General features: G+C 43.0%; 2 protein-coding genes across 3 annotated transcripts in view; both read left to right on the top strand.

Moving 5' to 3' along the window:
- LOC138059659 (tetratricopeptide repeat protein 28-like) overlaps positions 1–12,500 on the top strand; it is a 27,015-nt gene that overhangs the window by 5,015 nt on the left and 9,500 nt on the right. The gene's annotated exons all lie outside the window — the stretch shown is intronic.
- LOC138013845 (52 kDa repressor of the inhibitor of the protein kinase-like) lies at positions 1,662–4,855 on the top strand. Its single transcript, XM_068860893.1, has 7 exons — positions 1,662–1,812; positions 1,887–2,333; positions 2,402–3,178; positions 3,600–3,655; positions 3,860–4,121; positions 4,273–4,426; positions 4,507–4,855. Exons 1-7 carry the CDS (start codon positions 1,662–1,664, stop codon positions 4,853–4,855), a joined length of 2,196 nt encoding a protein of 731 aa, XP_068716994.1.

Genomic DNA, 12,500 nt, shown 5'->3' with positions numbered 1-12,500 from the left:
TTTTAACCTCTTAAAGAAGCAAAATGTATTTTCAGAGACCAATATATCCTGAACGTCGCCTTTAAAATGCCAACACTCTGAAAAATGTCATTGCCTGATTTCATACGATGGGAGCCTGGCACTAGTTATCGGTTTTGCCGGACGGAAGTGAAAAAAGATGGCGGAAGTATGAGAGAAGACTCGCCCAAAATGGTTTTTGCAGCATTAAAAAAATCATAAAAGAGGATTGTCTTAAATCGCTCAACACACAAAACTTGGGAGAACTTGGTAATAGTCTCCGGGACTAAAAGTGAACTGATTGTTTCAAAAATTATTACCATTTAAAGATAACCCGGCTTTGCTCGACAATCTCTGTCAAGAAAAGCTTTAAGGCGACAGCCCTTTCGAGATAGGAGATCCCACTACCAACAGCTGGATGGAAATGCAATACTTCCCTCTTTCCTAAGATTTCAATAGACGTTATCAGGAGAAATCAGTCTAATAGACGATAGGGAATGATAGGACAATTGCGCAAAGCTCATTGAATGTTTTCTTTAAGACGAATGAAAACCAACAAGGTTTTCAAAGATGGTAGAAGTTATTTATCAAGTCAAGCATATTAAAGAATTTTTGTTCTGAAGTCATACGAACTGCTACGGTCTTGTTCATCGACAATGTTCCTAAGAAAGGTTTTTGCGAATGTGCTGTCGGAAAGTGTGGGCTCTGTTGTCATGTTGTACTTTTACAGTTGGAACACTTCATAACACATAAAAAGCTGCTTTTGTCTTTAACCTGTACACAGAAGCCGCTCAAAAGTGGCATCGATCAAATTTAAAGAAAAGGAAAGAGGCAAAAGCTAACTTGAAGGCTGCTGCTCATATCAGCAAATATTTTAGAAATGCAAAATTAGCAAGACATGTGAATCAAAGACAAAAACTTGAAGGCTGCTGCTCATATCAGCAAATATTTCAGAAATTTAAAATCAGCAAGACAGGTGAGCCAAAGAAAAAAAGTTGTAGTTTGAGATGTAAGTGATGAAAACAGTGACTGACTGAAACGAGATATTTCATCCATGAGCTCTCAAGTAGTAGATGGCCTGTCTAAATGCAGAATCGATTTATCAAATCTGAATAATTATTTCTTAAGACTCTAGAGAAATTTAAAAAAAAGTCACTCAGAATTGTATTACCATTTGCCTTACAAAAATGCTCATCTGAACAGAGAACAAAACGAACATGACTTCAAAACTAAATCCCCAGCAGGCCCGTAGGGAGGGGGGGTGCGATGGGTGCGCCCGCACCCCCCCGCAGACTGCTGAGGTCCACTTTTTTGTTAAAAAAATAAATACTAAAAAAAAATAATTGTGTTGTTCTGTTTGTTCTGTTCTAATTCACTGATTGCGTAGTAAAAATTAAATAAATATACCAAAAAAGATTCCATGTTTGATCAGTAGCCCGGGACGGAGATTTTAACAATATTTAGTCAATAGATGACTATTTCAATTTTTATTTCGGCCATGTCTAGACATGTCTAGACATGTCTAGGAAAAAATTGTTTCCCGGTTGCATGTTACATGCAGCACAAAAGAATTGTTTAGCCGTTGTACGGAAAACTACTCAGCGACACTGCGGCCACAATCTTTCTCAGTTTTGCCACAGTTTTTTCCACGTAGTTCACGAAAAATGGGCCGAAAAGAGCAAGAAGACAGAAAGAGAAAGGCCGCAGCCAAATCTTGCCAATCTATGGACACCTTTGTTAGAAAACTGCCTCGACAGGAAAGTGCTGTCAGAGAAGATACCCCGGCTGCAGAAGTTTATCGGGAAAACCTTGAAGGTAAATCTAAGATTTCGAGATTACTGTTTAGTGAAATACTGTGTGAACACCAATTGCAAAATATTTTATTTTAGCGAGCCACGAAATGGCACCTCACCTGCAGAGCGCAACTAGTTCAGATGCTGGCAGCAGTACAAGGCAACATAACACAGAGCCAAATGTTCATCCCAATCTGAATGATATCGGAAAGATTATAGATGACAAGATGTCTTTTGAAGCAGTAGCTGCAGCCGTGAAAGCTCTGTCGGTCGGTGAAAAATATCATCTTCTTAAGGATCATTTCGTGCCACCAACGCACTACGAGTTTCCATCACGGTTCCTTCATCAGTGCCAAAGATGCTTCCAGTCACGATGCCTCAGGGACTTTCCCTGGATGGTCTACAGCCCTTCACTGGACGCGGCATTCTGCAAACACTGTGCATTGATGATGCCTTTTGAGGGCAGAAAGAACAAAGGCGCATTTGTGAACAAACCTTTCACAACCTTTCACAAGCTTTATGAAAAAGCAAAAGATCACCAGGGTACTAACTACCACAACGAATCCATGATTGCTACCGTGAATGCTTTCTGAACTCTGTTGACAAACCAGAACAGAACATTGACAACCGATTGGATGACGAGAGAAAGAGAAATATTCAAAGGAACAGGCACATAATTAAATGTGTTGCCGAAGCATTCCTGTACTGTGGTCGTCAATGCATAGCACTGCGTGGCGACAAGGAAGACCTGAGCACCGACGGAAATAAATCTGAGAACGTTGGCAACTTTTTGGCAGCTCTACAGATGATTGCCAACCACGATGAAATCCTGAAGCAACATCTTTACAGTACTGGCCTGAGTACAAGAAATGTCAAATATACGTCGCCGTCTATTCAAAATCAGGTGATCGAGATAATTGGACAAGATATCATTTTAAGCAAATTGGTGAAAGAAATCAAAGCTGCCAAGTTTTACAGTATTATGGCTGACGAGGTAACCAGCCACAATAAAGAGGAACTTGCTCTATGTGCCCGCTTTGTTGACGACAGTAACGAGGTCAGGGAAGAGTTCCTCGCGTTTCTCCATCTTCCAAGGATAACTGGTAAAGTCATAGCAGATAAAATTACCACCACCCTTCATGATATGGGCCTGGAGATTGCAAACATCAGGGGACAGGGATATGACGGAGCTGCCAATATGTCCAGTGACAATGTGGGGGTGCAGCGCCGGATAAGGGAACAATCGCCAAACGCTGTGTATGTTCACTGTAGTGGTCACTGCTTGAATCTAGTGATTTCACATAGCTGTGCACTGCCGAACATCAGGAATGCCATCGACAAACTGAAGCAGTGCAGCTTGTATTTTCTTGGCAGTCCAAAGCGTGAAGGTAAGCCAAGTTACTTTTATGGTTATGTTATATATTTTTAAAACTATTTGTATAAACTTGCTATAAGTATTGTAAAAACAATCCACTAAAAACGTTTCATTGACAGGTCTTCTACAGTCCATCATAACAAAGGAGTTGCCAGAGTCTACAAGACGCAAGGGCCTGATAGACATGTGCTGAACAAGATGGGCAGCACGACATACTGCGTACACACACTTCTACCAGGCTCACCTCTACATCATCACCGCCCTGGAAAACATTGCGTATGGTGCAAATCGGGAGTTATGTGGCGAGGATTATCAAGATGCTGTGTGGGATCCGAAGAGCAAGGGTGACGCCATAGCGATGTTGGGGAGTCTAACGTCTTTCGACTTTATAGTATCATTCCTTGTGTTGTACGAGTTCTTGTCCCACATGTCAGGCATAACAGTGAAACTACAGGGCCAATCAGTTGACATAATCAAGGCATATCAGGAGGTACTGGAAATAGTTTTATACAATAACATTTATTTTTTAAGTACCGTTCTAGAGATGTATCACAACTAATGGATTCAAATACAAAAGTACATACGTGGCAAGACCAGTAATATAAAAACACGCCAAGACCGTCACATTTTAAGACAGAGACATCATTATGGAAAATATAAAAATGAAATATATAAAAAAAATTATGTTTTGTAGATCGCAGATGTTAAAAAGACTTATGAAGTCATTGCCTCGAAGATGGAGGAAAAGTTTGCGCATATTTATCAGCACGCCGTCAGAGTGGCTTCTGCTCTAAATGTTCAGCCTTCTATGCCAAGAGCTGTGGGGCGCCAGACCAATCGTGAGAACGCCCCAGCTACCAATCCTGAGGAGTATTATCGAAGGAACGTGGCTATGCCACTAATTAACCACATCAACGTCCAACTGGATGGGCAGTTTTCTGGTAATGAGTTGAAAAGTAAAACTGTTGTCTCTTTGAGTAAAATTTTACACATTGCTGTTCAGGTTTTTGTGGTAAAAGGAGCAATAACATTAACGTTTCTTTTTTTAAGTCTTTAATTCATGTCGGATTTAAAAGGTGTCAATTGTTATTCTTTTCCTATAAACAGATTTGTCTATACTGGCATCTAGTCTTCTTGGTCTGGTGCCTTCAGTCCTGTGTGAGAGAGATCTTCCGAACGGGGATGACCTCATCGAGGCATACAAAGATGATCTTCCGTCCCCTGAGTTATTAGACCAAGAACTGCTTCGCTGGAAGATCAGGTAGAAATGTATTCTTAGTACGTGCAATACTTAATTTGTACTGGTGTTCAATTCGTAATCATATTTGTTTCTTAATTTAGATACAGCTCAAAACCAAACGAGGAGAGACCCAGCACCGCTGCGAAAGCCTTGAAGGAGTGCGATGAAGACATGTATCCCAATCTTTACGTCCTGCTAAAGATTTGCTGTACCATCCCAGCCACTAGCTGTGAATGCGAACGAAGCGCAAGTGCTCTTAGACGGCTACACACTTTTAACAGAGCCAGTATGACACAAGAGAGGCTCTCTTCTCTGGCCCTTATGCACATTCACTATCTGACAGACATTGATCTGGACATAGTAGTTGATCTGTTTGCCAAGATGCACCCAAGGAGGCTTGAGCTTGGCACACTTCTGAAAGATCGTGATGATCAGCAGCCAGCCGAGTGAACAATACGGATTTACAACTTTATTTCTATTTTTGTTATTTTTAAATAGTGACATTGGCATTGTTATTCTCTACATTGTAAAATACATACGTAAAGCATTCTCTTTGCCAAAAAAAATCAATTTTGAAGTTCAAAATTTGACAAATATCCACGTTTTTAGGTTCGCTTTTAGCGACCTATATTGCTATCATACTGACCTTCAAAACGCACGAAATGCAGTCTCAGACAACTTAATTTTCAAAATTTCCCGGGGGGGCATGCCCCCGGACCCCCTAGTAAAGAGCGCCTCCGGCGCTTGTTGGTCCGTATAATCAACTGATCGCACCCACCCGTAAAAAATCCTGGCTACGGGCCTGCCCAGCTAACCTAGAGCAAAACTCCAAAATACCTTCTGATGTTGAGGATACATGGCACTCCTCCTTGATAGCTCCTCCATTCTAGCAACTTAAACCAAGAGAATTGCAAACTGGGGCAGACTACTTCAGAATGTCAAGAGCAGCAACAACAACAACAACAACAACAGCAAGAGCAAATATTTTGTGCAGATAAAACTCAAGAGTTGTTAAGATGAGTCAGACTAAATACAATGATCTACAATTGGAAGATACATTGATGTTCAACAAAGCACTTCTGATTGCCATGGCTTAACCTGAGGACTGGTAATAACAGCAAGTAAGGCTACCATCACCCCTGGGTTTTCAGGGAAACAAAGAGTTTGATTCATCATGGTTTTACATAATTTCTAAACAACGTTGATGAAAGTAATATAAATGTAAACCATGCAAAGCAAAACAGAAACTTTAAAAGAGGAAACTACTATGAAGAAAAGCTTAAGAGGACTTTCAGAAACTGTCTGGTAAGTCAGTTTATTCTACACTGTTAATAGCAATACAATACTCTGAAATTTAGCAAATAAGTAAATTACCAGCATATCATGCATTTAATAATCAAATATGAATCCTAATCAACAGTGATTTAGATAAACATATACAGGCAAAAACTAATGATAAAAGAGTTAACTGAATAGAGTTTAATGTGAAGTGCTGGATTTCAATCCCATATGAACCATGTGAGCGTTAGCCCTACAGATGGAAATGGGCCCACACAAGGACAGATAAAAACTCTGACCAGGGTGGGAATTGAACCCATGACCTTCGGGTTAGATCTCCGCCGCTCTACCGACTGAGCTACAAGGTCAGACGGGAGCAGGCCGTGGGAAGTGAAGATGTTAAAGTCACTTCACATTACACTCTATTCAGTTAACTCTGTTTAAAATATAAGTGCTACACGGCCAACGTTTGTATATACGTAACCTTTCCTTGTACTTGTACATGTTCATTGCCGTGACTTTAAGGTTTTCCGAATAAGCCAAGTTGGGGCTGGCTCGCGTGCGATGATCACAATGGGAGTTGGTACCCAGTCCACTGAGAGTAAAGTAACTTTCCAACTGGATACTGGTGCAGAATGCAACATTCTGTCCCTGAAAGAATATAAGCGCGCCACAGGGGATACAGAAATGCAGCACGTCAAGTTCTGCTCCCACAAGTTTATCAAAACGTACACTAACGAACGTTACAAAATCCTTGGCTTTGCTGACATCCCTACATGGCGCCGTGAACATGCCACCGTATTGCAGTTTAACATCACTGAAGATGACCTAGCACCACTTTTATCCTACCAAGCGTGTATGGATCTGGGGCTTATCTCGATTAACGACAGTGATGACATGTTTTTCCCCACGCCGAGAGTCAGTTCCACGACCGTAGCCCCTGATTTATTAGAAGAGTTTAAGGATGTACTTGAAGGACTGGGAGACCTCCTAGGAGAGTACCACATAGCAACTGACGACACAGTACGGCCGGTGGTCCATCCACCTCGCCGTGTTCCAGTCGCTTTAAGGGAGCAAATCAAGAGTAAGCTAGACGAAATGGTAGAAAGTGACGTCATCGCACCAGTTAATGAGCCTACCGCGTGGGTTTCCAGCATGTTAGTGGTGGCCAAGCCAAACAAGCTGCGCATATGCCTTGATCCCCGTGATCTTAACAAAGCCATCCGTCGCGAGCATTATCAATTGCCCACTGTGGAAGAAGTAGTGACCAGGCTCACCCAAGCAAAGAAATTCACTGTGGTGGATGCTAAAGATGGTTTTTGGCAGAAACGTCCTGACACCGACTCCGGTTACAAAACCACCTTTAACACACCATTTGGGCGTTATAGGTGGAAGAGGATGCCCTTTGGGATCTGCGCAGCACCGGAGATTTGGCAACGCACGATGCATAAATTTGTGGAGGACCTTGAGGGGGTGGAAGTTATTGCGGACGACTTCTTGATTGCTGGATTTGGCACTACTGACGACGAAGTAAACCTGAGCCCGGATAGTAACGAACGCGCGTTCCTTGAGAAGTGTCGCCAGTGGAACCTGGAGTTGAATCGAGCGAAAGTATGTCGGCATCAGACCATTGTGAAATTTATGGGGCACCTACTCATCTCAGACGGCCTCAAACCCGACCCCGACAAGATTCAAGCCCTATTGCAGCTGCCTGAACCCGAAGACCGGCCTGCGTTGAAGAGGTTTCTAGGGATGGTCACGTACCTCTCAAAGTTTATGCCCCACCTTTCAGAGATGACTGAGCCCCTCAGACGTCTGGAGGACAAAGATGTGGAGTTCCAGTGGCTGGAGCAGCCCTCCGTAGCCATCGCGACCATAAAGAAGTTCCTTACCGAGGCGCCTGTGCTCAAGTATTATGATGTTAGCAAACCTGTCACTGTGCAGTGCGATGCCAGCCAGTCTGGTTTAGGAGCAGTTCTTCTGCAAGATGACCAACCCATTTGTTATGCGTCCCGTGCCCTGACTGATACAAAAATGCGCTATGCGCAAATCGAAAAAGAAATGCTGGCCATTGTCTGGTCCTGCGACAAGTTTGACCAATACCTGTATGGACGTGATACAGTAACTGTTGAAAGTGACCACGAGCCACTGAAATCTGTGTTTAAGAAAGAGATCCACAAGCCACCCAAGCGCCTACAGCGCAAGCGTCTGGCGTTACAGAAATACAACCTAGATGTACAATACAAGAAAGGGCACCTCATGTATATTGCTGATACACTTAGTCGAGCCTACATGAAAACAACAGAACGAGCTCATTCAGAGCCCTGTGAGATTCGCGCCCTCGAGACGGTAGACCATGAAGAACATGTGCGAGTGGACACCCCCAAACGAAATGTGTTCCGGGAGCAAATAGCTGCAGACCCTGAGATCCAGGAGTTAATTCGTATTATTACCCAAGGGTGGTCAGAGACGAAACACTGCCCGCCTGCTCTTCGCCCTTACTATGATGAGCTCAGTGAGCTGATTGAGTCTCAAGGGTTGGTTTTCCGTGGTGAGCAGCTGGTAGTACCTCGATCGCTTCGTAAGGACATGCTGAATCAGATACACAACAGTCACGTTGGCATTGGAGGTTGCATTCGTCGGGCACGCGAAATATCATACTGGCCAGGAATGAGTGCGGAGATCCGTGATTTTGTCTCAAGATGCTCCACCTGCCAGACGTATAGACCAGCACAGGCTCGGGAAGAGCTGAACCCTCATGACTTGCCCTCTCGCCCATGGGAAAAGGTTGCAGCAGATTTGTTTGAATTGGGACATCAAGCATTCCTGATCCTAGTAGATTACTGGTCTAACTACTTTCAAGTCGCGGAGATTCACACGAAGACGGCACACGCTGTGATTACGCAATTCAAGGTGCAGTTTGCTCGTCATGGGATTCCCGAGGTAGTAATCACTGACAATGGCCCTGAATTCGCCAACGAAGCATTTGCAAAGTTTGCCAGTACATGGAAGTTCGAGCACAGAACGTCGAGTCCGTGATATCCACAGTCAAACGGTAAAGCGGAAAATGCTGTCAAAACGTGTAAAGGACTGTTAAGGAAAGCAAAGGAGGACAAGAAAGATCCCTTACTGGCAATTCTAGATTGGCGAAACACCCCAAGCGAGGGATTTGGCACCTCACCCGTTCAAAGGCTGATGGGTCGACGCACTCGCACACTACTGCCGACCTCCGAGAAGCTGCTTAAGCCTTCTGCTGACCAAGTGACAACCAGAAAGAACCTGGAAGCTCAGAAAAGAGTGCAATCAATGCAGTACAACCGAGGCACAAAGAACCTGCCCCCCTTGCTGGTTGGAGATACTGTCCGACTTGAAGCTTCCAGGTGAACAAAAATGGAGTCTCGGGGTCTGCACCCGTTCTCTCGGCAGGCGCTCTTATGAAGTTGAAGTTGAAGGCCGAACCTATCGCAGAAACCGCCGCCAACTGCGCTCTACTCCAGAACCACCGCCCAGGAATGGTGCTGAGGAAGTGATTCCGACTCCGGCACACGAGGAAAGTAGCTTGCTCCCCACACCAAGGCAAGAACACGAGCCGGAGCAGAGCACAAGTACAGCAGTGCATCTAGAAAATGCCTTACCGTTCCCAGCACCCGGTGAACCAGAGGAAATGTGGGAGACCCTCCCGAGTTTTGAACCAAGACGCCCGCCTGTCTGGCAAGAAGATTATGATTTGTGCTAAACGAACATTGATCTGAGCGAACGTTGATTTTACTTTTAAAATCTACACTTAAGGCTTTCTAGATTGAGCAGTTAGGAAACGTTGTTTATGTTTGTTTCTTTTTGTTTTTGTTAAAGAGAAGAGGATGTGGCGTGTCATGCGTGACACTGCTAGACTGCTAGACACCAGGTTCCCCCCCCCAGATATGTAACCAGGCCCTCAGCCTCACACAATCGTGTGTCTCGTAGCTCGCTTCACTTTTATTAAAAGTTCCATTGTAAGTTCTGTTCTTTAGTCCAGCTGTGATAATATTCCCCCAACGCGACAAGTTCAGAGTCATTAATTTGCATAAGTTAGACAAAGACCTTAGCGGGAATTGAGTCTTATTGTACATTTAAACACGGTCCTAATTTTTTAATGAGTAACATCTCGTTAACGAGACAATCAAACTTCTTCTGGCATTTCTTCAACACCTTTAAGCAATTGCGAGGGTCATCCGGAACCGTGCCTGTGTGTCTATATCGTAATGTTTACGCACTGACTGGAATATGAATCATATATGTAAGTACAAAAATTAATGTAAGAACCATTTTTGTACAGTCCATTTTCCTTTTTAATTCCCTGAATGGTTTTATGGAGTAATTTTTTCCAGGTTAGGAGCATATTCTTTCGTGAAAATTGTGTCTGGCAAATGATTCTTGTTCTCTCGTTTTCCCGAGTTCCAGTGGTTCACGCTGCATATAACATGTTTTCTCCAGTAATATTTTCGTTTATAAGAACCTTCCTATATCTTTTTTGAAGCTCAGTATCATTGGGAAAAGTGTAGTACGTTATTCCTTTAGTTCTGTAGTTATTCGTACACAAAGAACTGCCACAATTCTAATGCCAAGTTTTCGTACAAACAAACTGAAGTGCACTTCCGTCCGGCAAAACCGATAATTAGTGCCCAGCTTCCACCGTATGAAATCAGGCAATGGCAACCGCATATTCACGCTCCCTTTGCGCATGCTTCTCAATGAGTGTGAATCTGTAGATTCCAGATTTCCTCCATCAGAACGTAATGTTAACAACGGCACTGGAAACTAATATGTTAACCATATTTGGACATAGTTGCCTGTTATGGACAGACGTGGGATAGACATAGCTAGAGGGCGCGAAATGCAAAACATTCCCGCATATTTCAAATGAAAACTATATCATGACCGAATACGAAGAAAATGCCAGTGAATCAATGTTTTGTCAAGCTACGAGACTGCCCCAGTCTGTAGCAGATCGCGCGAGTGATTCACTTGCTGACGGTCGGCAAAACAAGGTTCAGATTGTGCAAACCGGCCTAAGGGTATAAAACACATTATTACTTTATTTTTATACAATACTATAACATCACAGGGTCGATTTCTTCAAGCACGATTGGCCAACTGACAGCATTGAATTTAACGAACATATATGCATTGCCACACATTATGAACAGTTTGGACATAGTAACAGTCATTCAATTAAATACTATAATTATAGCACCATAATAATGCAGTTGCTGCCCCACTGGAAGCCAAGTAAGAAATTTCTGCCTTAGGAATTTCTGCTGCTGGGACCCTGGAACCCTTAGCCTATACCAGAGCTAGTTTCAGCTGGATTTCGCTACCCTATACTAGAGTAAACTCCCCAAATCACCCCTATCCTAGAGTAGAGTCCAGAAACTAAGGTCACCAGCACAGTCTAAAGCAAAGCCAAAAAAAAAACCTTATACCACAATCACTTCTTTCTTAAAAAGGTTTATTTATACTTGTCCAGCAATGCCAAGCACGTACGCACGCATTATCAAGACAATAAATTGGTTAATTTTAATTAACTGGTATTAATACTACCGATTTTTGACAGTTAATAATAGCCAGTAGCGTTTTATGATAGTCATCTATCAACGCTGTTGAGGCTGAGTCGTGAAAATTTAAACTTGTCGATCTCATTTTTTTATATTTTTGAGTAGCAATTCCTGGTTTCCTTAGTCTTGACAAAATCTTCAACTAAGTGGTCAGTTTCGTGAAAAATGATACCCTATTCTAGACCCAAACACTCTGATTTGTATACCCTATGCTAGAGTAAACTGCTTGAAAACCATACCCTTCACAGCGGCACATATATGGCAGTACCCCCTCCCCCCCGGGATCGGGTTCCATTGATAATTCTGGGCTTTTTTAATTTTCTTTTTCCCATTGATTTTATAGGGGGTCAGAGGGGGGTCAGTAAGGGGGTCAGTTGACCGGGGGTCAGTGTTTTGTCGAAACCCGTAATTAACCAGACGTGATAAGGTCTACGTTTACGGCACTGGTCGCTGGCATTTTGCCTTAAGCATACATACTTTACCACTATAATTTGGAACTAAGCTTAACTCTTAAAAATTGGTATTTAATTAATTGTAAAAATCGAGCGAGTCCGTTCGGGCCTCAAGTTCTCGCGGCAATGTTAAACTTTATTTCTGTTTAGCGAACAGGCAGACTTAATGAAAAGCGCCAAGAAAACTGTGGTTGCCATACTTCACCGAAATTGGCTTGGGCCGCCCGTATTTCAAATGTAAGGTTAACTTTGTATAAATCTTAAGTAGTCTTCTGAAAGTCAAACACGGTCTACAAGATTAAAAACGGCTTAATGTACTTCTTCGTTGACTCCTGATGACCAGATGACAACAAAAGAAAGACACATGACAATATTGGTTACCTTTTCATAAATGTCTTCTTGAATCGCGAGCAAAATACAAGCAATAAAGCCAAAACAAGCACGATTTTTTCCGTGAAAGTCGAATCCAGTCGCTAAATAAACATGCCAGGTTCGTGGAACAGGAATTTCTCTAAACCATGAATCCACTGAAGCACCTCCAGGTAGCAACGCGAAGCCACCAGGCTCCGTAGAACTTGTAAGTTCACCTGCTAAAATGGCGGCCCGAAAGCGTTGTCCTCGCAAAGTGTCCAATTCAAAATGGCACTGAACTCGGGACACCTGGTGACGAGTATAATAAGTTCTGGAGGGAGGGGAGTCCCAAATTGCTAAAAACAAAACTCACTGAGCAATCTGGGACTCCCTCCCTCCCAGGGGACATATATTCCCCTC

The sequence above is a fragment of the Montipora capricornis genome, chromosome 8, assembly GCF_036669925.1.
Source record: "Montipora capricornis isolate CH-2021 chromosome 8, ASM3666992v2, whole genome shotgun sequence".
Classification (NCBI taxonomy): Eukaryota; Metazoa; Cnidaria; class Anthozoa; order Scleractinia; family Acroporidae; genus Montipora; species Montipora capricornis.
Note: the sequence above shows the minus strand (reverse complement) of the source record. Positions and strands in the feature narration are given on the sequence as shown.

What these genes read in the sequence shown, in the direction of transcription:
- LOC138013845 (XM_068860893.1), top strand. Translation starts at nt 1,662, where the DNA reads ATGGGCCGAAAAGAGCAAGAAGACAGAAAGAGAAAGGCCGCAGCCAAA. An exon ending in TTATCGGGAAAACCTTGAAG is followed by an intron (nt 1,813 to 1,886) that starts GTAAATCTAAGA and finishes ATTTTATTTTAG; the next exon opens with CGAGCCACGAAATGGCACCT. An exon ending in AAAAGCAAAAGATCACCAGG is followed by an intron (nt 2,334 to 2,401) that starts GTACTAACTACC and finishes TTGACAAACCAG; the next exon opens with AACAGAACATTGACAACCGA.